Source organism: Eucyclogobius newberryi, unplaced genomic scaffold, assembly GCF_026437365.1.
Source record: "Eucyclogobius newberryi isolate DKJ021-1_F unplaced genomic scaffold, fEucNew1.0.hap1 SCAF_17, whole genome shotgun sequence".
Classification (NCBI taxonomy): Eukaryota; Metazoa; Chordata; class Actinopteri; order Gobiiformes; family Gobiidae; genus Eucyclogobius; species Eucyclogobius newberryi.
In genome coordinates this window covers 12,810,371-12,835,875 of record NW_027315801.1, presented here as the reverse complement: position 1 = coordinate 12,835,875, position 25,505 = coordinate 12,810,371, and the positions used below count along the sequence as shown (strand labels likewise).

Sequence of the window (25,505 nt, the reverse complement as noted above, 5' to 3'; positions counted from 1 at the left end):
AGAGGCCCCGGGGAAGACCCAGGACACGCTGGAGAGACTATTTCTCTCGGCTGGCCTGGGAACGCCTTGGGATCCCCCCGGAGGAGTTAGAGGAAGTGTCTGGGGAGAAGGAAGTCTGGGAGTCCCTGCTCAGACTGCTGCCCCCGCGACCCGGCCCCGGACAAGCGGCAGAAAATGGATGGATGGATGAAAAATGTTATATTTTCAATAATAAGTCCAAGCAATGTTACTTATTTTACCAGGCTTTTCTTTACGAAGCAAATTTTTGTTTGAATACTATTTTTTACTATAATATGAATAACAATTTAAAAAGAAAATCACACATTGCATAATTTAGAAAATACAGAATGTTTATTTTGCAGCGATTGCATGCTTAACTATATCTAGCATTTAGCAAAATAAAGAATCTAAATCAGAAAAGGGTTTATTGTCACTGCAAACTGAATTCCCAAACTAGAATTTGCTCTGGCGATGTGACGCAACATAAAACAATGAATAATAATAGTAAAATATCAAAACGTGTCAGTGTAATACCTCATTTGAGCATTTCTATGACGACAAATATTGAAATTAAATGATGCCAAAAGGCGTGACTTTGACTGAATATAAATGCAAAATCAGCAATAATTGAAATGTATTTTTCAGTAATGATACAGTTTTCTATGTTAAATAATATTATGAAGTACACTGTAAACTAATGAGCTTCTGTTCTGCCTGAAACAAATCCTCTCTAATTGAAGCGATACATCACAGACACATGAATAATACATGTGGCTGTGACAGGACAGTCTCTGTGCGACTTGTCAGACTTCAGGACAATCACGAGGTGGACAATGCAAAAGCATCAAAAATAGATGACAGGTATTCTATTATTATTCAAGCTTAAAATAAACCAAAGCCGTGTGGGAATTATATAAACGTCGACCAAAGAAAGAGAAAGAAGATAAAAATAGAAACGTGGAATGAAGATTGTGAGATTAAATTTACACATTTAAGATATGAGTAACATTTTCTCTAAATGAAATACAAATACTCTGTCACACGGTTTAAATAAGTAGAGGAGAGTCATTTTTAATTATTGATCATAACATATAAGTCCCTCTCCATTTTAAAATTAAGGCTGAATATCTTTGATTGTTGAGGTTTGTGTCATCCAGTTTTTTCCCGCTGCCCAGGTATGTTCCAAAGGTATTGTTTATTGTGTACATGGCCCAGATAAATACTTCTAAAGCATTACTTTGTTAATCTCAGTCCAATATCTTTGAGTAACAGGACAGTCCCAGAACACATGATACATTTGAGTAATGGGCCCTTTGACATTATCTTATGAAAAAACATGGCACATTTTTCAACAGAATTCCACCCGAACATGTGATTTCATGGTCCTCCACTGGGATGAACATACATTTCCCCATTCTTCATCTGTCAAAACAAAATTACCTTCTCTTTCTCATTTAAAAAAAAAATATATATATACCGGTAGTCGAATTGTTATTGTTACCGGATTATTAATGCATTTATATGATTTAGTTAACATTGCCCTTGAAAGTTCTGATTGATTTGCCTTCAGTCAGAGGGTTATAATGGTTATTACTATGTTTCATTTCTTGGTTGTAATAACTCCTTATTTGTAAATAGCTATTCAAATCCTGTTTGTCCAAGTCAAATGATTCCTTCACCATATCAATGCTTTTCATTAGATTCTCTTTTACAATCTGGTAAAAAAAAAAACATTTGTAGCTTTTGTTATCCAGACTTTAACTTTCAGATCTCTGCAGTTTGGTACAAAACCTTGGTACAAAAAAACAACCAGTTTAAGATTTATTTAGTTTGTATATTATATTGTATATATTAGCTCTTTCTAGATACTGAGCACAGGTTTTACCCAGGGATTCTTCAACTGTTTGCCATCTTCCAGTAAGGACACAGGAACTTCTGGCATCACGTTACATTCAATATTTTTCCATTGAGCTTCATTAATCGGATGCATGGGTTTTTTGCCTTGACATACAAATCTTGAGCTTGTTCCATTCTACTCTACAAATATCCGGTTGGGGAATATGAGACCTTTAAAGGAAAGATGGAACTGAGTATAAAATGTTAAGATGAGGTATTCTTTTATTAATCCCTTGAGAGGGAAATGTATTCTCTGCATTTGCAGTGTCGGGAAGAATACTTTGAAAATGCAAAAAGTTACAACATACTGAATACCTGCATTAAAATGTACTTTGTAATGTATTCTGTCTTTTCAGTGTCTGTATACTAAATACTTACAGTAGAATACTTTATTTAGTTGCATCATATTACAGTGTGAAAACACGACATAGGATTAAAACAGCTTTTTGTTTTGTTTTTTAGTTTGTTATGCATTTATAAGATAAAAGAACCTTTACCACAATTAGAGAAGGAAAAATTGCATACTACCCGGTGGCAGAGTGGGTAAGACGGTAGCACACATGCCACGCTCCACATGCAGCCGGTCACAGTGTTGTGAGCTCAAATCTTGACTATGTCAATTTGCTGCATGTCCTCCCTTCTCTCTCATCTCCATTTCACACTCAGCTGTCCTGAGTCCTTTTTTAGGCCTAAGAGCTAAAAAAATTAATCGAAAATAGAGAAGGAAAATTGTAGATCCATGCACTACAAGGACTGTGTTTATATTTTCTAACTAATTACCTGTATTTTTTAAAGCCCTTTAAATTTCATGATCAAATACCAGTGTGTATTCCTCTGATTTTAGAAAAGAAACTGTATTCTGAATACCACCAAATGAAAGAATAACTGTACCAGAATACAGTTACTTAAAATGCCTAGTCTGAATATATACTGTTGGTATATGTATTCAGTTACACTGTGCCTTTGGCCCATCCTTCAACTAGTGCCACAGGGGCAATAACCTGTCAGGAGCAGTGAGCAGCTGCTGTCGCTCAGGGGCTGGTCAGGACCTGGAGGGTTTTACCCACGGTGCATGTCAAGAAAGACCGGTGACTACTCTGTGTATAGTCCTGTTGTACATCTGAATTAGATCTGGTGGTACTGGGAGGGCTAAATATGTGCTTAGGTGGTACCTTTGTGTACTTTGGACTTTTTTGCCCATGTGTTTTTTAACTGCAAATGGCAAATAAACTAAACTTAATGAACTAAATAATTTAAACAACTTGGTGTTATTTAAACTACTGATGTAAATACATAAATAACATTAAAATTATAGGCTATATCTTGTGTTTGTCAAAGCTCTACAGTGACATCTAGTGGCGCTCAGCTGAAAACAAAAATAACAAGAGAAAAGCAGAAGAACCAAAGGAAACTCATTTGCATAAGAAGACGAGTCTGGAAAAAAAAAGTACAGAGACAAAATATCAGGCTCGTGTTAAAAACCACAGCGTTGACTTGAAGGTGTTTACAGGATGTTTGAAAGGGTGTTGCAGAACAGACTGCATGGAAACATCACACCTGCACCACACGTAGACACACGCCCACATCAGCCGTTTGAGGCCCGTGGGCCCCGGGAGCCGCTCGTGTCTCCTCGTGCGCTCTGAAGAAACACGCAGAGATGTGGTGGCGCATGCGTCCGGCGTAAACTTCCACAAAGACCAGAAAATAGGCGACAAGCCACAGCACCCCTAGCATGAGGGTGACCCCTGCGCTGGGACGGGACGTGGTGACGTCACAGAGGGACGGTTCGGGCGTGAAGGTCCAGCTGTAATCGCGCTTAAAGCTGGTGAGCTCGTGAGTGACGCACGAGCTGGGGATGATGCAGAAGGCTGGAGGGAACCACTTCACCTAAAACACACACACACACACACACACACACACAAATGAGTAGTCCATTATGCATAAGCTACTAAGAGGTGGGTGAGTACCGTTACTTCAAAATAATATAGGTTGGTGATGAGCACAATGTGTTCCAAGAAATGAGTCAGGCAAAAAGTGGAAACTTGGGGAAACTAGTAGCCTAAATCTGCATAATTTGAAGTTGCTGTAATTAAGAACAAAACATTAAATTGGCCAACATCTGATATATCTGAAAGGCATATATCTCATATCTGAAGGAGCAGCTAGTGGAAAGAACAATCAGTGGAAAGAGTAACTAAGTAATTGTTAACAATATTACTCATTTGGAGCAATTCATTTGAAAAGTACAATCTATTTCAAAACATAACTTGAGATTTAGAATGTATTTTTCAGGGGACTCTTACATGTTCTTAGTGGTAGTGGCCCCGTTCCCTGGGAGTCAAACCTGAGGACCAGGAGTGCTAACCACTGTCACACTTGCACCTGGCCAGGGCTTATACCTTACACTTGGCCTGTTCTTTACAGGCCGAAGCCCCTCAAAGGACTACATTATTTTCATTATTCACTCACTCCACACCCGGTGATGGTGAGCTACTTCTGTAGCCACAGCTGCAGACTGATGGAAGTGAGGCTGCTAATCTGTGCCATCTGCCTCTCAGACTACCACCAACACTCAAATACTCACTGTTTTCATATGAGACAACGTGAGTGTAGTGTTTTGCCAAGGACACAACAACAGGCCTCTCTGATCAACACCAATCACAGAATCACAGAAAGGCAATTTGTGTCTCCCCAAAGAACAAAACAACAGTTTGCGATGCCAAGATACTGATCGAACTGGCAAACTTCAGGTCAGAGGGCAAACATCTTCGCAGCCTTTTTCAGCCTACATAGAAGAAGTTATTGATATTATTATTGTTATTATTTCTCACCACCCTATTCTTCCATCCATCCATCCATTTTCTGCCGCTTTATCCGGGGCCGGGTCGCGGGGGCAGCAGTCTGAGCAGGGACCTCCAGACTTCCTCCTCCCCAGACACTTCCTCCAACTCCTCCGGGGGATCCCGAGGCGTTCCCAGGCCAGCCGAGAGACATAGTCTCTCCAGCGTGTCCTGGGTCTTCCCCTGGGCCTCTTCCCGGTGGGACATGCCTGAAACACCTCCCAAGGGAGGCGCCCAGGAGGCATCCGGAACAGATGCCCGAGCCACCTCAGCTGGCTCCTCTCGACGTGGAGGAGCAGCGGCTCTACTCCGAGCTCCTCACCTTATCTCTAAGGGAGCGCCCAGCCACACGGCAGAGGAAACTCATTTCGACCGCTTGTATCCGCGATCTTGTTCTTTCGGTCACTACCCAAAGCTCATGACCATAGGTGAGGGTAGGAACGTAGACCGACCGGTAAATAGAGAGCTTCGCCTTTCGGCTCAGCTCCCTCTTCACCACAACGGTCCGATGCAGCGACTGCATCACTGCAGTCGCTGCATCGATCCGCCTGTCGATCTCACGCTCCATCCTTCCCTCACTCGTGAACAAGACCCCAAGATACTTGAACTCCTCCACTTGAGGCAAGGACTCCCCACCCCCCTGGAGAGGGCAAGCCACCTTTTTCCACTCGAGAACCATGGCCTCAGATTTGGAGGTGCTGATTCTCATCCCAGCCGCTTCACGCAAACCGTCCCAGTGCATGTTGCAGCACCGGGTTTGATGGAGCCATCAGGACTGCAATCGTCTGCAAACAGCAGAGATGGAATCCTGTGGTCCCCAAACTGGACACCCTCCGACCCCTGACTGCGCCTAGAAATTCTGTCCATAAAATGTGAACACAGCTCCTGCTCCGGTCATACAGGGACCGGACAGCCCTATTCTTTTTATAACTAATTGTTATTCATTGTTTTTACATACTTACTTGCTTGGCCACTTGCAGAGGAGAGTACTGGGAACCCTTGGGGCCACAGTGAGGCAGCAGAGGTTCTATAGTACAAATTACTATTGTCTCCTTGGGCAAGACACTTCACCTACCTTGACTAGTATAAATGTGGTGTGTGCATGAATGTTTGCCTGTCAACACCACATGTTTTTACAGTACTTTACTAAAATGTTATGGTCTGTAACTGTATTAGGTCCCCATCATTTCCAATGGGCGTGGTTGACAGTTGAATTACCCAATCAGAGAAATGCATGGTCAATTTGTGTGACATATTTGAGAGACGCGTGCCACACATGATCAACTGTAACGGACAGTTGTTTGAGGTGCTTTTTCTGGTTCCAGAGCATTTTGCATTTGAAGGAGGGACTGACTCGCAGACAACACAAATAATTGGTTGTGGTCAGAGGGGCCGATGGCGCAGGTTCACAACCACGTTCCCATTGCCCATTACGCACAAAATTGTATAGCAACCTCCTCAAGAAAAGTGTGTCAGACTAATGCTACTATTAAACAAAGAATTACCTTAAAGTCCACACCGATGCTTGCAGATGTTGTTGGGAAGTCCTGCAGCCAGGGCACCATCACCTCCACAATGTGAAACACAACATAGTCCAAAGCCACTATTAAAGCAATGGCAGCAAAATATAATGTCACCACGATTAGGGTGATCAAACACGAGGTGCATTCACGACCGGAGAGTTTACACCTTTTCAACGTACTTAGAGCTGTATTGTCTGATATTTTGGTTTTCTGATAAGGATTGTCAAATTGCACCGATGTTAGGTAGAATTTCAGATATTGTGCCGATTCATAAATGAGTAAAGCTACAAAAATGGCTGCAAGAATGCGATTCGAAAGCAGTTTGCAGTCTTTAAGTGTATCCCTGATGTAAGAAAAGTTTACATGGATTTGCCCAATCATCCTTGCAAACCTGTTCCTAACTTCAGACACATCGATGTTAGTGTAATGATTGAAATTCCTTAAATTGGTGACAATATTCAAGTCTTCTTTTTTAACTTTGATGGTTTCCTCCACTAAATCGTGCTTGGCTTTGTTCAGCGGCTCAGACGAGTTGAGCAAAGTGCGCGTGAATCCTTCTGCTGTGCATTTTAGTATAAAAACTACCGTTCCTATATTTGCGCTAATGTTAGGCACCACGTTGACCACTAGGAGGAGAAAAGAGGCAGAAATCAGGAGTTTGCGTCCTTCTTTGGTGCACACAGTGGGTAGGATCATGGTCAGGACGCAGCGCAGAGGATGACAGAGGACGCACACTACAAACATGGTGGCGCTGTAGATGCATGAGGTCAGGACAGATGCATGGTGGGAGTATTTGAGGGTGCTGCAGAGCCAGTTGTAAAGAAGGGATCCGGTGGTGATGGATAAAGTTGAGCAGAGGGAGAGGAGAGTGAGGAGGTGCAGGCCGGATGGAGCAGGAGAGCAGTAAATTGTCCATAAGTAACAAAATAAACTGCCCAAAGTCCGTCTGCAAGAATCAAGGATGTCCCTGGAACATAAAACATATACACAGATACAGTATTATGTCTAGATGACAATTGTAGTACTTGGATTACACAGTTTTGTTTTGTTTTGTTTTGTTTTGTTTTGCTACACATAATATGTAATTTGAACCAGAATGTGTCACACGCTCTAATATTTTGTTGGAACGTCTTTAGCTTTGATTACAGCACACATTCTCTATGGCTTTGTTTCAATAAGCTTCTGCAATTTTAAAAGATGTATTTCCATTCAGTGTTTCATTATTTCTAACCACTTGATCTTGTGTTGATGATGGAGAGAGTGACCACTGCACAAAGCCTTCTCCAGCTCAAACACTCTCACTGGGGTTCAGATCTGGAGTAGATTAGCTTCTCCTCAGATGTTTTCTCTGATCGATGCTAATGATTTAACCCTTCATAAACACACTGACATCTTTTCCATGACCATGGGATTTGTCTTTCCACATTGTTGTTTCAGAAATTACAAGCCACTTGCTGCATCATTTGGGTTTCATTCAGCTGCTCTTTTTCAGCAACCTTTTTGGGGGTGTTAGTCAGTGTATTTGTAGCACATTTTATGAACAGAATAAACACTTAAAAAAGTGTACATGCACAACAAACTGTGAACCACCTGGTTCTGATGAGAAAATGAAATCAGTTTAACAAGCCTTGAACTGGTTTAAATCCTATCTTGAATTGAGACAACAATGTTTTGAAGAATTTAATCTGGATGTTCCCCAAGGGTCAATTGTGGGCCCAATATGGGCTGTCAAATGTATGCCAATTATTTACTGTATGTAGTTGCAGAGACTCAGGCCTCAGAACTGTTAAACAGATAGTTAGTTGGTACATCAACGTGAAAACTGTTTTAAAACTAAAACCGTTTCTATGTGTTTCTCTCTGAAGAAAAGAAAAACATTAAGACATTAATTAATTTAAAATCCAGATTTCTCAACATGAGATAGAGGAGGTGAAAGAATACACCTCCTCTATTGATTAACAAATGTGACCTGTCAATCACGCCCATCTGAGAGATATCATTCTGGACTTTTCAGGCAAAGGTTAGATGGTGAGCCACCACCAGGAAAGGTACATATTACACCTTTATTCTTAATATGACCAGGACTCATTCACTGGTAAAATGCTTGTAAATAAACTGAACTAATGGCTTTTCCACCATGCATAACATTTTATTCATTTATTTTATTTATTTAACATTTATTTATCCAAGTAGGTCGATTGAGAACTAATTTTCATGTACAAAGACGACCTGAGAATTGTAAGAAGCTTTGTATTTTGTAAGACAGTTTTTACTTCAACTGTATACACAAGAAGAAAAGGGGTGTTTCTCTTTCAAGTTCAGAACATTCCACATCACACATCATAATAACCTTTTTTCTTTAGGTTCAGAGGGAAAAGAAACACTATGTTTTTTAATGATTATCCACTTCAGACAGCTTATATCATGCTCTATTCTGATCAGTGACAGATCTAAATGAATTCACGTGATGTTGTTTTCACACCTGACAAAGACGTGTCAACTTCCTTTTGAATTAAACATACTGTATGTTGAATTACACATAAACTATATGATGTTTTACTTTATTCCTGTCATCATGCTGAACATTTAGTGTAAATACTTACACACTAAGTATTTAGCCTATTTCAATTTTATTATAGAAAACTAAATTTGTATGCATGCCTTATGCATTATTTATTATTATACTATTATTATTCATTGTTTCACGTTGCATCACATCGTCCACGCAACTTCCTAGTTTGTCAATTGTGTTCACTCACAACGGCAAAAAATATTTTCTCATTCTGATGCCATCATTACGTCTAACTTTAAGTTTAATTAATTTTGTGGTTAATATTGATTATAAAAAATGAATCAACTGACATTAGTTGCTCAGTGAATGTCAAAAGTTTTCCTGACCAAGTAATAGAAATGCAAGACTTTTACATATTTCCCCAACAAGTGCATGTGTTTGTCCACACACATTTATTACATTTTCTTTCTTTCTTTCTTCATTCATTTATTTATCCATTGATTTATCTTTGTTTATATTAGTCTGCGATAAATATATGGGAATTCTCCTCCGATCAATTTGTTGCACATATGTACAAAGCTAGCAATTTGTATGGCAAAAATCTGATGTTGGCAAACATTTTATATAAATATATATATACCTTTTTAAATATTTTAATTTAGTATTATTCTAATCTAAATGAAATGAAACTCTTACCTGAAAGGTGCGAGAGCCGTGAGATGAACAAGCTTCATCTTCTCTTTGACTTTGAGGATCAGATCCAAAGAGGAAGTGTCACTCAGAGTCACAGTGTCGTTCTCGTGATAAACATGACACAGAGTCATATGAATGACGAATAGCACGTTTGAAATATACGGGACCAAAATGTCTTTTCTTCAGTGTTGCAAAATCACAATACTGACTAATATTTTTACTTTTAGAGTTTTGAAATCACAAAGATATTTTTAAATCAGACTAATAATAGCTGCAGTTGAGGGTTTTGAATAATTTAATAAGAGAAACCAGCCGTTCCCAAGTCTGTTGCCATTCACACTGCGACGCAGGTGAGCACTCGCAATAATGACCAAAGCAGAGATTTATTTCAAGGTTTAAAAATCACAGTCAAATACACATTCATTGGTCAGTGTTCAGTCACAACAATAAAATCACTGTTTGAATCGTAGCTGCATTTAAAGTGTCATCAAAGAGCAGTAGATATCAGCGTAATCAGGTTGTAATGTCATTATAGTTCACAAATATACAAATATGTTAGTGAAAATTATTTTTTTCAATACATTCATTGTAGCTTTTTTAAAGGCACTTGCAAAATATAGACTTCAGACTGATATAATAATAAGTTTAACTACAGAAATCAAGTAAAAATCCTACTTAGCCTTCAAGTGTTTTAACTATACAGTGTTATTGTACTGTTTCATTTCATTTGAATTGACAAATGTTGTAGTAAAATAAAAAAACTATGTGGTCCAGATCTCAGTATTTTGTCAATAAAACACAATAATAACTGTAAAATAAACCAGGGCTAAACCAGGGCTTAATCCGGTCAGTCAAGACTACTGTGTATGCTTTTCTTATGCTAAACAAAGCAGTATTTTACTTTTCTCTCCGAGTTGCTATGCCTCTTGGTTCAGACCGGGCCGTTCTGTGTGGCATTTCCATGTTTCACCCCATGTCTGGGTGGGTTTCCTCCGGGTGCTCCTGTTTCCCCCATCAACCCAAAACACACACACAACAGGTAAAATCCTCCAGCTACAGTCCTGACCAAGTCTTGCACAAAGATCTGGAGATGTGTCCTCTGCAAACACTAATGATATTCCACAGCGGCATTGACGGACGGGTCAAATGCAAAGGACAAATTGTGTACCTTGATTAAAAACTAAAACTGGAAAGAAATACACAATTAAGAGACGTGTACAAAAAACTGGCTGTAAGTGGATCTGCAAAAAAACTAAGAAATTATGTGAAAATATTTGTGTCCAAGTTCTGCATTCTGCATTCTAACAGAAAGAAGGAGGGACTGGTGTGGTGGACTAAGACTTACCGGAATGACTCAGGACTTAACAGGGCTAAATCAAGTGTAAAACAAATATAAATCATGACTAATCAAGCTCTAAACCAGCTCTAAACCAGCTCTAAACCAGCTCTAAACCAGGACTGTAGTGAGTATCAACATAATGAATCTTAGAGAGCAGTCACACTTGTACCTGTTTGGTCCCGATTTGAACCCAGATTAATTCTGACATAGACTCAATTGTTGTTTTAGTCCTTGTTTAGCCCTGGCCCTGTCCATGCTTATTTCCTGGTTTTCTCCTAGTTTAAATGTGGAGTTTGTGCGTGTATTTCAGAAGTGCGCCCCAGCAATCTTTTCCAGATGTCCATTCACACCATTGCTTTTCCTGCGGCTTCTTTCATCCAAAAATGTCCTTGTTTCTCTTTCGGTGTGTCCATACGTGCATTAGTGTTGGACCTTCTTCTCATGGACGCTCGTGCTCGTCCTTCAGAGCATCGTGTTTCCGGCGAGTGAATGCTGGATGCTGGTGTTCGCTGCAGTGGTGTTCCTGGGATGGGCCCAATCAGGATACGAGCTGAGGTCAAACATGGCCAGGCCCCACGTGTTCATGGCCAGAGACACACACAGGATGCCCAGGATGTTCATGACGAAGCCCGTCTTCACCTAGAGGAGCACAGAAGTGGTACATAGTGGTGTTTACCAAAGGTGGTCAGTCCTGAAGTAAATTAAGATGATTAACCCCAAGCTTCTTACTGTTTCATACATTTCTCCATTGTAAAATCCATGCTCCTGGTGGAATGTGTAAATTGATAAACAATATAATAACAAAGGTGTGCGAACAAGAGCTGGAATAAACAGGAACTACAGAGTGAAAAGGAGCATGGCGGCTTTGGGTCAGTCGGCGCTCTCAGGGATGCCTCAGGGATGTTTCGAGAAAGTAAGAGCAGGTTTTGAGCATACCATATCTTTTATCCGGAGATGTCCCGATGCAAAAGCGATGGAGTTTGGAGGAGTGGACACTGGCAGCATGAAGGCATAGGAGCAGCCCACAGTGGCAGGTATCATGAAGTAGAGCGGGTTCACCGACACCCGAATCGCCTGCAAAAATATAGTAGATGTTTATCATTGACTGAGATTTGGGAGCTAGACCATGCCTCAACCTCCTACTCCTCCAGCAACTCTTTAACCACACCTCTAATTACCCAGAAGCCCTATTTATACAGGCCTATCCCAGCATGTCTGGTTGTCTCTGCTCTCTCGACCCCACCCTCCCACCCCACGTCTCTATCATCTTCATCTTAAGGAGGGGGGGTTCTGAATCTCACCAGTTCAGCGATGACAGGTAAGAATATGATGATGGTGGCGGTGTTGGAGGCGAACTCGGTGAAGCAGGCGAGGAAGGCGGTGATGAGCATGACAGCTGCAGGCGGAGGGACCTGCGCCAGAGGCTCCAGGTGTTCCCCGATCCACGAGGCCAGACCAGACTCCTGCCAAACAACACAAGACAGGGGTCAGAAAGAGTAGAAGCTCAAGAGATCGCCTGCAGACGAGGAAGCTCTGTTTAAGGGATTGTTATGGAGACAGTCACTCCTAGTTTCTGTGGAAATGCACAAATGTATTTGCCTTTTGGACAAATAAACTTTGCATCTGACTCAGAAGATTGTGGCGGACACACACCAGCGCTTCTGGACTAAATACTGTCTCCCAGAGGTGGTAGAGTAGTACAATTGTATTTAAGTGAGAGTAAAGTTACTTACTTAAGTACAAGGCTAAAGTGAATATCACAGAAATTGGAGTAACTTTAATAGGCCACAGTCAGAAGCTAAAAGGAGCCCTAGAATTAGGATTTCGTTCCCACAATCTGGGCAATGAATATGGAATGACGGGTTTCTAAAAAGTTGTGAATTTCGAAAATTATGAGTGTTTTTACTATGTCTGTATTTCTAAGTCAATGAAGATAATCGACTGGGACTTCAGGAATGTGTAGAAAGTAGTAATGCAGATGACTTGGGGAAAAATCATTGTCGCATGTCTAATGGTTACAAGATGACGGGCTGCCAAAAAGTGGTATACACCTCAATATGTCCAAATTTAGATTCAAATACTGCAAGGTTGTTCATGGAGAACTTTTTGACGAAGATTCTTCATATATTTGGGCCCCAGAAAAACGTTTCAAAAAGTAGTGCCCAGATTGTGGGAACGGAACTGAAAGATACAGCTCTTTGACTGTGGCCTATAAGACACAAAATCTAGTATTTTCAATGGATAGACCACAAACATGAGACAAACTAAATTATTTATGAAGAGCAGAGCAAGAAACACAAATGTTCAAATAATTTAATCAAAGCTTTAGCCACTTGTAGATTTACTTTACTGACTCAAGTATCTGAGTACTGCCAACCTCTGCTGTCTCCTGCCATCTGGACGAAGGTACCCGATGCCTCGAATGAAGATGAGGCATTACATCCTCAGTTCCATACAGCTGCTCAATAAACTGGAATCTTAGGTCGTACTCTGCTCTACCTGATTCTGCTGCAGCCTCTAAGACTTTCTTACCTTGTGTAATGAGTTGGTGTGTTCTCGTGTGCAAGACAAATTCACCTCGGGGCAATAAAGGTTTCATTCAGTCTCTCAAATGCAAGTTTCATTTCCTTTTGACTATCCGCATTACTTTCAGAACTAAACGTATAACTTATTTTACCTCAGATTTGCAAAGTTTAGTTCTTCACTTGTTGATTCTGCAGGAATATGTGCTGTTTCTTGCAACAGCGTGCAGTCTTGGCAGGTCAAGTTCACACACTCTCCTGTCTGCATACGCAAGTAAATGAATGTTTGTGTCAATATGAGTGTGAATGAGTGAACGATTCCTTGGTGTGAAGCAGTTGTTCTAAAACGTTTTCAAAATCGACCCCCGCCCCCCTCCCCGCTCTTTAAAAACAAGACTAAAGGCGTGTAAAGGACGCCACCAAAAACATGTCACACACGTGTTTTTAACAGAGGCACATGGAAAGGAAGTGATGTAAACAGAGTTGGAGCTGTGGCTCGTGTTGTGTTTGTGGAGGTTCTCAGATGATAAAGTGCTTTATAATTAGATGCAAACAGCACATTGAAGTTTAATTATGATTCCAATTATTGATGTTGCACTTAATCTATACTGAGGCAAACATAATTTAGTCTGACTTCAACTACTAAACCTTCAAGTTTATAAAGGCTAACCAGCTGTGTGTTTACCAGAGAAAGTCAGTAATAAGGTAAATTTAGCTGATTGAAACCCCAGGAAGCGTTCTTAAATGTATGTATTTTTAGGATGTTTTAAATGCGTTAGTAAAGTAAATAATAAGTTTGGACCGCTGCAAATGAACTGTGTTTCATGTTTTTAAGCGTCTTCACGTTGGTGGTTTACCTCGCAGGCTTTGGCCATAGCGAAGCCTCCTCCCAGCAGCAGAATAATGTTCCAGGGAACCGAGTCCTGGGCCTTTTTCCACGACAAAAGAGGAACGTACGGAGTGTTGGAGGCTGAACAGAAATGAGACAAAGCAAAGATTTACTCCATTGGATAAAGACCGTGTGAAGTGTCCGACACGGTTTGTAAAAAACGCTCTCTCTGAACTCTGTGTCCTCCAGTGTTTGTTTGATCAGCTGCTGAGGGGCATAGAACAAGACTCCTCACTGATGCTGTAGTTGAAGCTTTTAAATATCATGAACCCATTTTAGTCCTGATTTACTTCCTGAATTTATCCTGGGTTTGTTTTAGGTTATTCCTGGTGAGACCTGGTTTAGTCCTGGGTCTAGTACTGTTTTAGTCCTGGTCCAGTCATGGTTTGTTTCAAGTACCGGTAGATCAGACCTTGTTTAGTTCTGGTTCACTTCATACTTGACAGATTAGTTCAAGTTAAAGTTGTGGTTTAGTCTGAGTTTAATCTGGGTTTGGATCTGGTCTTCTGTTACTTAGACCTGCTGTAGTCCTGGTTCAGGTCGGCGTTCAGACTTGGTTTAGTTTTGATTTCACACTTGCACGTTTAAAAATAATGTAAAATATACATCAAAATTACAATTAAACCAGGATTAAAACCAAAACTAAACATAGACTACATCAGGACTAGGACAAGACCAAACCGTGTCCACATCTGGAATAAAATGGGTTCAATTTAGGACCAAATAGCAACCAAACTAACGCTTTAAGTCAATTTGTTCCTGGAAAAACCTAACGACCTGATCTCCATAGTCACTCACACAGCAAAGCTCCAGATTACAGTCATCACACAAACACAGTACTGTGGTCTAATCTACATCATTAACATTCTCTGGATTATTTCTAGCATTTAGCTGAGGTAATATGACCCGAAGGTTATTAAATGTGTATTAACTAAAATACCTTATATAACTAAATTGATTTTGTCTATACATATATACATGTTTCGTAAAAATGACAATAGGGAAAAGTAGAAGTACCATATATAGGATAAAAGTAATAATCTACAATGAGTATAAAACTAGGACTTTGATCTTGTCCAGCATTATATGGATCTATAGGTTGGTAGTCTTATTAGAGTGTCCAGAATGAAGTTGAATTAAATAATTGCATATTACCATGAGGGTCAATCCACCAGCGCAGAGAGGGTTTCTGTGATGGGAAGAAGAACAGGATGGACACGATGATGACGCCAGTGACTGCATCTGAAACATAGCTACAAAAACACACCAAGGCACAGTCAATACATAAATAATATAAACTTAACGATTAAACTGTCATCCGACGCAGTCAACAAATTACGCTTCAAAGTTCATATAAATACACTCTCTCTCCCCTCTGTATTGTTGCCATTTCAGCTTTATTAGACTCCAACTCTATATGATTGTGTCAGAATTAAAATGCACAACAGATTAAAAAAAAAAAACCTCCAGCTGCTGTAGTACTGACCAAGCTGAGCTGAGGATCTGGAGCTGTGTCCCAGAGCGCAGTGCGGCAGATGCCCCTGACCGGTCGCCCCGGCGACAGAAGGAGGGGTCAAGAGAGAATGAATTTCCCTCAATTCATAATTTATTTTATTGACCTTTTTTAACCAGAAAAGTCCCCCTGAGATTAAGGGGTGTGCTGGCCACATGTTTTTAGAGGAAACCTTCACAGACACAGGGAAAACATGCAAACTCCACACAGAAAGGACAAAACTGAATTAATTGTCACCCGATTAATTCCTAACCTAAGTATTTCTCAACCACATTCACATTTTCTGTCCCTTTATTGCATCGTTGATATGTTTACCTGCAGGAAATACAACTTAAATTAAAGGTGGCGCGGCCAGGTATAAGTCATGATTTAAAACAGAGTGGACACAGTCCTTGTATCATCGCAGAGAAAGCAGAGAAACATAGTTTTCGATGCACAGTTTGCAATCGGAGCGTCTGTTGCATCGACAGATTTTGAAAAACAAATCTCTTCCAACGTATCTATAAACTCAAACTCAAAGAAGAAGCCTACGGGGCCATCCATTTAGTATGTACCATCTAGGGGAGGACGGGGGGTCAAAAATGGTCCAATTCTTAATTATGTACACAGTGTTTGAAAATGCGTAAGGGGGGGCGTGTCTTAATCTTACGCACAGCCTCCGTGATAAGTTGACAGCTATGCATCTGTCTACGCACGGAGACAAGCAGGTGGTGAATCATTTTGAACTATTTTACTTTTTTTTATTCAAGTTACAAAACAAGCACAAATGAAAACTTACCCATTTTTAAAAAACACTGACCAGCCACTGACAAACTTGGGATCTCTTGTGAACAGAAGAATCGCAAAAAGCACAAAAAAGAAAGAGATTGCGGCTTCTGCAAAACTGAAAAAGATAAGGAAAAGTGAATGCAAATGAAGAGAAGTATTCACAGAGGCTACAGCGAGATCTGAAGACATACAGGAGTCCTCACTTTATGGGCCCGAGCTTTTTGTAATCTTCCACGATCATGGCTTTGGCCCTGGCCTCCGCTTTGGCCCTGTGGTCCTCCCTTTTGAAACACAACCTGACGGACAATAGCAAAACATGTTTATTAGGTTTTAATATACTGGGCTCTTTGAATATTTTAAAAAGCTTTAAAAATTCAGCTTTTTTCTATGGGGGAAGCAACTAAATGTTTCTAATTTACAAAGTCACCTTAGACTTAGTCATCTAAAAAAAAGTATAATAACTACACTTTTATCAATAAAGCATGAACAAAAACTAAATTATAATAATATTGATAATTGAATGATTCCAGTTTAGCAACTACTTTATTACTACAATAACTTTAACTCTCAACCCTAACTCCTTATTAAGAAGTTACTAAGCCTGAATCGTTCTTAATTCACTATTTATTAATCATGAATTAAATCTTAGTTCATGCTTTATCAAGGCTAATTGAGGTGTAGTTATTGTACTAAAGTGTAATAAAGACTTTGATTAAATACAGAAATATTACTACTTGTTATCACAGAGAAGATGCAAAACTTGATCACACTTTTTTGTGGAAACAGAGAAATTGCAAAAGAACTTTATTTTGACAAATTTAAAACAAATTCATCATTCAGAACTGCGCTCCATATTAGTTTTAAACTTTACCGCATGTTCAATCCTCCGTAGAGAAATGAAATCCAGAGCCAGCTCACAATCAGGAAGAGCAGCATGAGCGGGAAGGCAAAGGCAAACCACGAACCAAAGTTTATGAGGTCACAATTGGGGAAATAACTGCAAAACAGGCAAATATAAAAAAATCCTTTTGTTATTTCATCTTTTACTACTACAATTACTACAACTACTTACTACTTCTAACTAACTACTACTTCTACTACAACTCCTACTACAACTACTCCTATTACTTACAAACTTCTATAACTCAGAATGCATAAATGGAATGATCATAATATCAGAGGTGGAACGTCTGGTAAATAAAAGGACATTATCTATTTCTTTGGACGTCTCACAAAAACATTTATTTTATTTTTACAATGGAAACCTTTACCTTTACCTACTACTACTACATTACATTATATAATTAATTAATTATTGAATTAATTATACACACACACACACATATATAGGTGTATATATATATATATATATATATATATATATATATATATATATATATATATACATATAGTGTGTATAATATAACAATATCTGATTTAAATCTTTCAAATCAGAAAAAAACATTTACATACACACCAAAATCTGATCATCATCTGATTTATGGAGTTGTCAGGTTATGGAAATATCACATCAACAGTTAAAGTTGTCAGATGTTCAGGTTGTGAAGGGGAAAATTATACTATATTTAACTAATGTGACAAAGACAACAGAAAGTGTTGTTCATTGTACTTCTATTTGTCTATTTGTTGACACACCAAACAATTTATATTATTATCTGATAATTCTATTCATCTGGTTATTACTGCATGAAAATGAGACACTTTTGCATGGTTTCTTCTCACCATAACAGTAACTTAAACCTAAAACTGGTTGTCACCTCTTGAGTTGTCCGATGAGGATGAGGTTTGGGGCGGTGCCGGTCAGAGTGGCCGTTCCTCCGATGCTGGCCGCGTACGGGATACAGATGAGGAACCCTTTCCACACTTTCAGCTGGTACCGCGCCTCCGACTGGATCTCTTCTGCGGTCCGTGTTTCGGGGGGCTCCGACGCATCCTCACTGGAAAGAAGCACATACATTCCAAATGTCCTAAACATAAATATAAAATAAAAAATGTCCAAAATGTTCCTTAAGATTGCCTTACATATCTATTGACAGTATTTGTTTCTCCGTCGGCAGGGAGGGAAGCGAAGTCAGCTTGACAGTGGAAGGACCTGAAAAAACCATGACAGGGTTAAAGACCTTTGGTACATTTAATGCTCGACTTAAGCAACTACTGTGTCAATAATCAATAAGCAAAAGAACATTGTCTAACTTTGTCGGATTATATATTAAAGACACAAGTGAAAGAACATGTTAAAAGCATTTGAACGAACAAGCGTTTCTGTCTGATCTGAACCATAGTGACATTGGTTTTACCACTAGTATTCCAGAACCCAACACAGCACTGGACCTGCTATTACTAATAAACATGCTCCTATTAAAATAAGGGGTCAAAAATAAGAATAATCCCTGGTTCTGTCCAGTCATCGCAGCATTAACTCGAGAGCACAACATGAACTGGGAAAAAGCCACGGCAACCAAATCAGCAGCCGATTGGCAGCAGTTTTGTCATAAGCGCAATAAACATGTCTCTACTGTTCCTAAAGCCAAAACATCTTACGACCTCCAAACTTTCACTGAATCACAGGGCAAATCTGCAAAATGTTGGCAAACTGTTAAAAACTTATTGCAAAATTCTGCTCTCTCTTTACCAAATTAAATTATTAAAGATTCAATAAGTCTGACAACAACAAAAAATATTTTTGATGCGTTTAATCAACACTTTGCTGTCTATTGCTTAAGCCCTCTACACAGTATGAAGTATTAAATATGTTGCTTTCTATAAATCCAAAAATGTCCCCTCTCAAACTTTCAAACCTAGGTTGCGATTGTTATCAGCTTCACTCATTTTGAATTGTTCGACTCATGTTTTTAGATTCAAACTGAAAGTATCCCATTACTAAACTGCTATTGTTCTCTCTTTGCACAAAGGAGGCCAGAAAAATGATTTAATCATTTCTGTCCAATCTCCAAACTATCCTGTCTAGCAAAAGTCTTGGAAAAGCTAATAAGTGACCAGGGGCGTTCATTCTTAACCAAATATTTCATTTTAAATAGTTACCAGTCTGGATTTAGACCAGGGCCTAGTACTATCACAGCTGCTCCCAAAGGTATAAATGATATTGCTATTGCATTGGACAATCATGAAGACTGTGCTGGTGTTTTTGTTGATTTCTCAACTGTGGGTCAGCCATGTAATAGAAGTGATGTAGTCTATGATTTTGGTATTGATCACTGATGCTTCACTGTTATTACCCTCGCGACACTTCAGTCCTTTCTCTCCGTGACGACCTGCACAGACTTTACACTCCTCTTTCCCTCTTTACTATGGGGAGCAGGCAAACAGATGAGCGAGCGGATCAGGGCCACTGGGAAAACAGCCACATCATCTAGTTCTGCTGGTGTCAAGCTACAAAATGTATTTTATTTGACGTTAATCAGCCTCATATTCAACGAGACAGATACAAAAGAGAGAATGAATGGAAGTACAACTAATGCAAACAACACACAAAAGCGCCATGAAGTCAAACTTGTTCTTGCAAAAGACAAACGTTATACATTTTGAAAGTGTAATGTCTGTTATGTTTACAATATATCTGTTCTGGGAAATAACTACATGGACATGGTACAGCCACTTTAAAATCCCTATAATAATGTATCTTAATAGAAACAGTATTATCTCAGAGGGACCTTCCTGGTTAAATAAAGGTCAATAAAAAATAAATTGATTTGAGCATATTTTGGCTTGTTAAGGAAAATAAATTCAAGTCAAAATCCACATAAAATCAACTTTCATAGCGCCTGAAATGACTACAAACAGTTGTGTGAATAAAAAGGAACATATGATGGATTTTGGGCCCAAAATGTAAACTATCAGTCAATATAACAATTACAGTGTCAGGCGTAAGTGAATACCATTAATGATGTCGTTCTCAGGCTCTTCTTTGCCTTTGCATTTGCGTTTGAGCGTCTCCATGTCCCCAAACAGACTCTCCAGAATGGCGTTGGCGATCGGCAGCATCATGGCTGTTGTGGCTGTGTTACTGAGCCACATGGACAAGAAGGAGGAGGTCATCATCATCCCCAGAATCAGCCTGTGCAGAAGAAAGGCAGGGTAAGACGTGTAAACCAATTCAGAAGAAAGTGTTGAATGAAAGACAATCCAACATGCACACAAGACAATGTGTGCCACAATGAAAACTTACAGTGCTTACAGTTACTCTGAACTTCTTAAATATCGCTCACTCCAAGTTACAGTCGCAAGATTAATTGCAATCATAATTTCAATGGTTGCGCTCAATCTGTGAAGAGGCCACTGGACGAATGAGGAATTACACCAACTTAACAGTAAAAATCATAAATAGTTAATAAATTCCCCCCACAAATGTAATTGCGGATTTTAATTAAATTTAAAGTAGACCAAAAAAAATATTTTTAAAAAATCCAATCATATTTCCTGTATGTTTTTATCTGTTTGTTACATTAGGAGATTTATTTTTCTTAAATGTTTGACTAGGAGAGAATCACCAGGCGGGCTGAACTCCGACGATGCTCAGGACTTTCAGTGCAATTCTCCGGTGCAGGCCCCACTCCTCGATGGACGACGCCATCACCAGGCCGCTCAAGAACAGGAAGTTAGTCTCTAGGAAGTACTGAGGGCACACTTTTTTAGACGTAAGGATGCCCAGAGTGGGAAACAGACACACAGGGAGCATCGCCGTGACCGCTAAAGGAAGGGCCTCCGTGCACCAGAACGTAGCCATCAGAACCACCACATATAGGCATTTTCCCTCCTGAAAAGCAGAAAGAATAATGAAATAATAATACATAGAGGTGGGTATAAGTAAGACTACTGTTATTTATTTTTATTTTTTTGCCAGAGGATAGACACACTAAAAACAAAATCATATCTGAACAAGAAACAGAAGTGGGTAATTTAGATCATATTATGAATGTTGTTTGGAAAATGTGCAACATTTTAATATTGTGTATATCATTTATAATAAATAATGCTACAAAAGGAGCTTAATAACAATGTTTATGAAACAAAGCTATGTTGTAAACTTTCAAGTCAGACAAGTTGATCTGTAGAGCACAATTCATACACAAGGCAATTCAAAGTGCTCCACACAACAGGAAAAAACAGTTTAAGACCTAAAGAGTGCAAATAAAATCCTTTCAGTCATATGCACAGCTAAACAAAACTGATATGAACATTGCAAGAGTAGAACCTGTCTCACATCTTCAGAAAGACTGTTCCAGATTTTGGCTGCATAAAACTGAAACGCAGTACTGCGGATCAGACTGCTCTTCTTTTGGAGAGGCTTTATGACCGTAGTTTTCAAAGAGATTGGGAATGTTCCAGATTGAAGCGACATGTTAACTCTGGTCAGCACAGACTTTAGAAATCTGGTGGGTAACACATCGAGGCAGCATGTAGATGAACTCAGGTTGGTGATGATCTCCTGGACAGTTTTGTCAGTTACAGGTGCAAAGTGAGTTAGCTCTAAGTGTCTTGGTGGTTTTAGGGTTTTTACTTGCATTGTGTAATTTATAGCATTTGAATGCCCTCTAATTTGTCATTAAAGAATAATGCAAACTCATTACACTTGGATGTGGAAATGAGTTCTAACGGCAGCTGAGCTGGAGGGTTTGTTAATCTGTTTACTGTGGCAAACAGGACACGCGAGTTGTTACTGCAGCTTCCAATAATTTCAGAAAAATATATTTCCCTATTCAGTTCTACATAAAATGAGGTTGTACATGTACAACTTCTCTCTGTAAATCTATTTCTGAATTTGGAGCTTCGCACCATTTCTGTTCGGCCCGGTGGCACTCCCTTTTCTGTGCCCTGACCGAATCATTTCTTCATGGCGCCTTCTGCTTATTTTAACAATTTTATCCTTCATAGGGGCAGTGGTGTCCAGAACATTCAAGTAAAAAATCATTGGCATTAGAACATGAAACATTTTCAGAGTTGATCATTTCCATAAACAATGCACCTGTGCCATCATTTGTGTGTCTCCTCTGAACAACTGCAGGACCAGCCTGTGGTTTGGAGATATTTCAGCTCTTTTGTGAATAAATAAGACGTTACCATTATCGGGATACCACAAAAACAAGACATTCAGTTTTGTCGACCCATTTATCACTTAGACTTAGACTGCAAAAACGTTTAAGTAAGGATAGAGTTATGCTGTAAAATGTATGGTGCCTTTAAACGACTCAGAGACGTACAGGTTGATGCCCAGTGTGTCTGTGTAAGTCCCCCTGTCATTCCTCAGACAAATCAAATACAATAACGCATTCACTTTATGCAGCGCTTTATGACTTTTTTTCACATTTTCATTGGCTCCTCAGACTTGGCTGTGTATTTGAACTTCTTTATATTGCCACAGCTGTGAATTCCCTCAATTACATAAGGACACAACAACACGCAATGCACTGACAGAGCGAGGATGGAACCACAAACCCTCTGTATAGAACTATGAACCGTCTTCACAAATACAACGATCACAAGCATTTATGTTTCTCTCACAAGATGGACAGTTTGCATAGAAGATTATACGCGCTTCTTACTCATTAACTAGAACATTTTAACTCTTTGTTTCTCTGATGATGCAAGCTCCGTGTTCCACATCTTACACAACCGCCACATGAACTCTTTTCTGTGGAATGTGTCTCGACAGATGAAGTAGGCCTCCATCTTTGTCATTTAAAGTGTTGAACATAATTGACTGTTGTCTTTTCTTTCTGTCCTTTCTGTCCAAGATAAATTTGTTCAATTAGGAGACAATTAGGGCTTATTTTAGTCTGGACTCTGGAGTTTTAGGTTGAAATTGATGCACTTCACCCACCTTATGTTATGTTCTGTTATGTGACATGTTTGTGAGGGATTGTTTTAAAGTTTCTCATGTTGAACCAACATAAATCCCAGAATCGCACTGACAAATTGTTCAGTGTTAAATTAGCAGGCCAATTAATTATATATTTTTTGACTCATCAATTTGACGTAGGTTTGATGAGCCATCACACCTTAAATAAGGCTTGGATCATTAACTGTATGTTTGTGTCACATTAAGATTTGTCTAAATTTGCAGGAACAATGAGGCCTGCTTCTTTTGAGCCGGTTCAGCAGGAAAAACAAAAATGTCTGAACAGTTTTAAACAGTGTTGTAAATGTGGACTCTTTCTACACTAGCAAAACATATAGATTAATTGATCTGTGTTGCTAATATGGGCTACTGCAGTACAACCAGCATCTCAAATTCCAGCATTAAAGACTGCAAGCCATTGGTCAATAGTCATATTTGGTTTCAACAATATTAAGTTGTCAAAAGGATCCAAAATCAGATTGTAAAATACTAAACAAGCATTTAATCGATGAATATTGCTCATAAAATTTCCCCATGTGGGACAATAAAGGAATATCTTATCTTATCTTAAAAGAGTCAGTTTTACATTAGAATAATCTTGAGCTTTACCAGAATTATTAGTGTTTTTTTTATTAAAGTGTTCCTTGGAATCAAAGTCGAATTTGAAATGTTAATATTTTTAAAAAAATAAAACAGTTTCTTCATTCACTGACTTGGCTTTGCTTCTCCAAGACTTTAACAAGGCAGAACCACTTCCAGCTTCTTCTACTTCACATTCCCCCGCTCACCTTGTCCGGCAGCGCAAAGATGAGCGGCAGAAAGAGCAGCGGGCCGATGATGACGATGAGCTGCTTGTGGACGCACCACAGCTTCTTGGCCAGGGCCGGGACCTCCATGAGCTTCCCGCGGGACCAGGGCGCACTGCCGCGGCGGAGGAGAGCTCCAGAGTGTGCCGGGGGCGCAGAGCAGGGAGCGCTTTGAAGGCTTCACGTGTGCGCCTGGGAGAAGATTAACCACATGCTTGCTGCTGGTTAACTCCAGCTCACACGGCGCGGTCAAATGTTTAAACGGAATGAAAGATGGGACTGGCCTTTTGGCTTTGGGAGAATGACTTGTACTTTTTACCCAGACGGAAAAATCATAAAGAAACTGAAAATGATCTGCGTAAAATATGAGCACTTTCACTTCAGGCAGGAAACAGGCCGGTTTATTTCTAGAGCACAATTCACATACAAGGCAATTCAAACAACAGGAAAACAGGATTCAAATCACAAATAAATCACATAAAAGAGAAGAGTACAAAGAAAAAAAATTCATTCATATGCACAGTGAAAAAAAAAACAGCTTTTAGCTTAGATTTGAACATTGTCAGAGTAGAACCTGTCTCACATCTTCAGTAAGAATGTTCCAGATTTTAGCTGCATAAAACTGAAACGCAGATTCCCCATGTTTAGTCTTGACTCTGGCACCAGCAGGAGGCCGGCCCATGTTTAGTCCTGACTCTGGCACCAGCAGGAGGCTGGCCCATGTTTAGTCCTGACTCTGGCACCAGCAGGAGGACGGTGCATGTTTAGTCCTGACTCTGGCACCAGCAGGAGGCCGGCCCATGTTTAGTCCTGACTCTGGCACCAGCAGGAGGCCGGCCCATGTTTAGTCCTGACTCTGGCACCAGCAGGAGGCAGGTCCATGTTTAGTCCTGACTCTGGCACCAGCAGGATGCTGGTCCATGTTTAGTCCTGACTCTGGCACCAGCAGGAGGCCGGTCCATGTTTAGTCCTGACTCTGGCACCAGCAGGAGGCTGGTCCATGTTTAGTCCTGACTCTGGGCACCAGCAGGAGGCTGGTCCATGTTTAGTCCTGACTCTGGCACCAGCAGGAGGCTGGTCCATGTTTAGTCCTGACTCTGGCACCAGCAGGAGGCCGGTGCATTTTAAGCTTAAATATAATTTAAAATAATAGTATATTCTTATATTCCTATTAATTATTTCAATTGACTAAAGTGTTATGATAATTTAGATCCACTATAGTTTTAGTCCACCAGTAATGATAATGATATTGTGCTATGTTCAGACGTGTTCCTTTGATTCAAAAGTGGCACTTGGAACTTGTCTCCACTCGTTGCTTTATATTTTG

The 25,505-nt window shown here is 39.7% G+C and overlaps 2 protein-coding genes across 2 annotated transcripts; both read right to left on the bottom strand.

The window, feature by feature from the left end:
• Positions 1-3,445: 3,445 nt before the first annotated feature.
• ocstamp (osteoclast stimulatory transmembrane protein) lies at positions 3,446-9,595 on the bottom strand. Its single transcript, XM_072448612.1, has 3 exons — positions 9,468-9,595; positions 6,242-7,226; positions 3,446-3,783 (listed from the first exon to the last, which is right to left on the bottom strand). Exons 1-3 carry the CDS (start codon positions 9,593-9,595, stop codon positions 3,448-3,450), a joined length of 1,449 nt encoding a protein of 482 aa, XP_072304713.1. The 3' UTR covers positions 3,446-3,447.
• Positions 9,596-11,138: 1,543 nt separating this feature from the next.
• Positions 11,139-24,342, bottom strand: slc13a3 (solute carrier family 13 member 3). The gene is made up of 13 exons (XM_072449201.1): positions 24,161-24,342; positions 21,025-21,290; positions 20,413-20,591; positions 18,539-18,608; positions 18,274-18,453; positions 17,367-17,492; positions 16,699-16,791; positions 16,506-16,610; positions 15,370-15,467; positions 14,183-14,295; positions 12,105-12,266; positions 11,740-11,877; positions 11,139-11,442 (listed from the first exon to the last, which is right to left on the bottom strand). Exons 1-13 carry the CDS (start codon positions 24,266-24,268, stop codon positions 11,266-11,268), a joined length of 1,815 nt encoding a protein of 604 aa, XP_072305302.1. The 5' UTR covers positions 24,269-24,342; the 3' UTR covers positions 11,139-11,265.
• Positions 24,343-25,505: the final 1,163 nt, after the last annotated feature.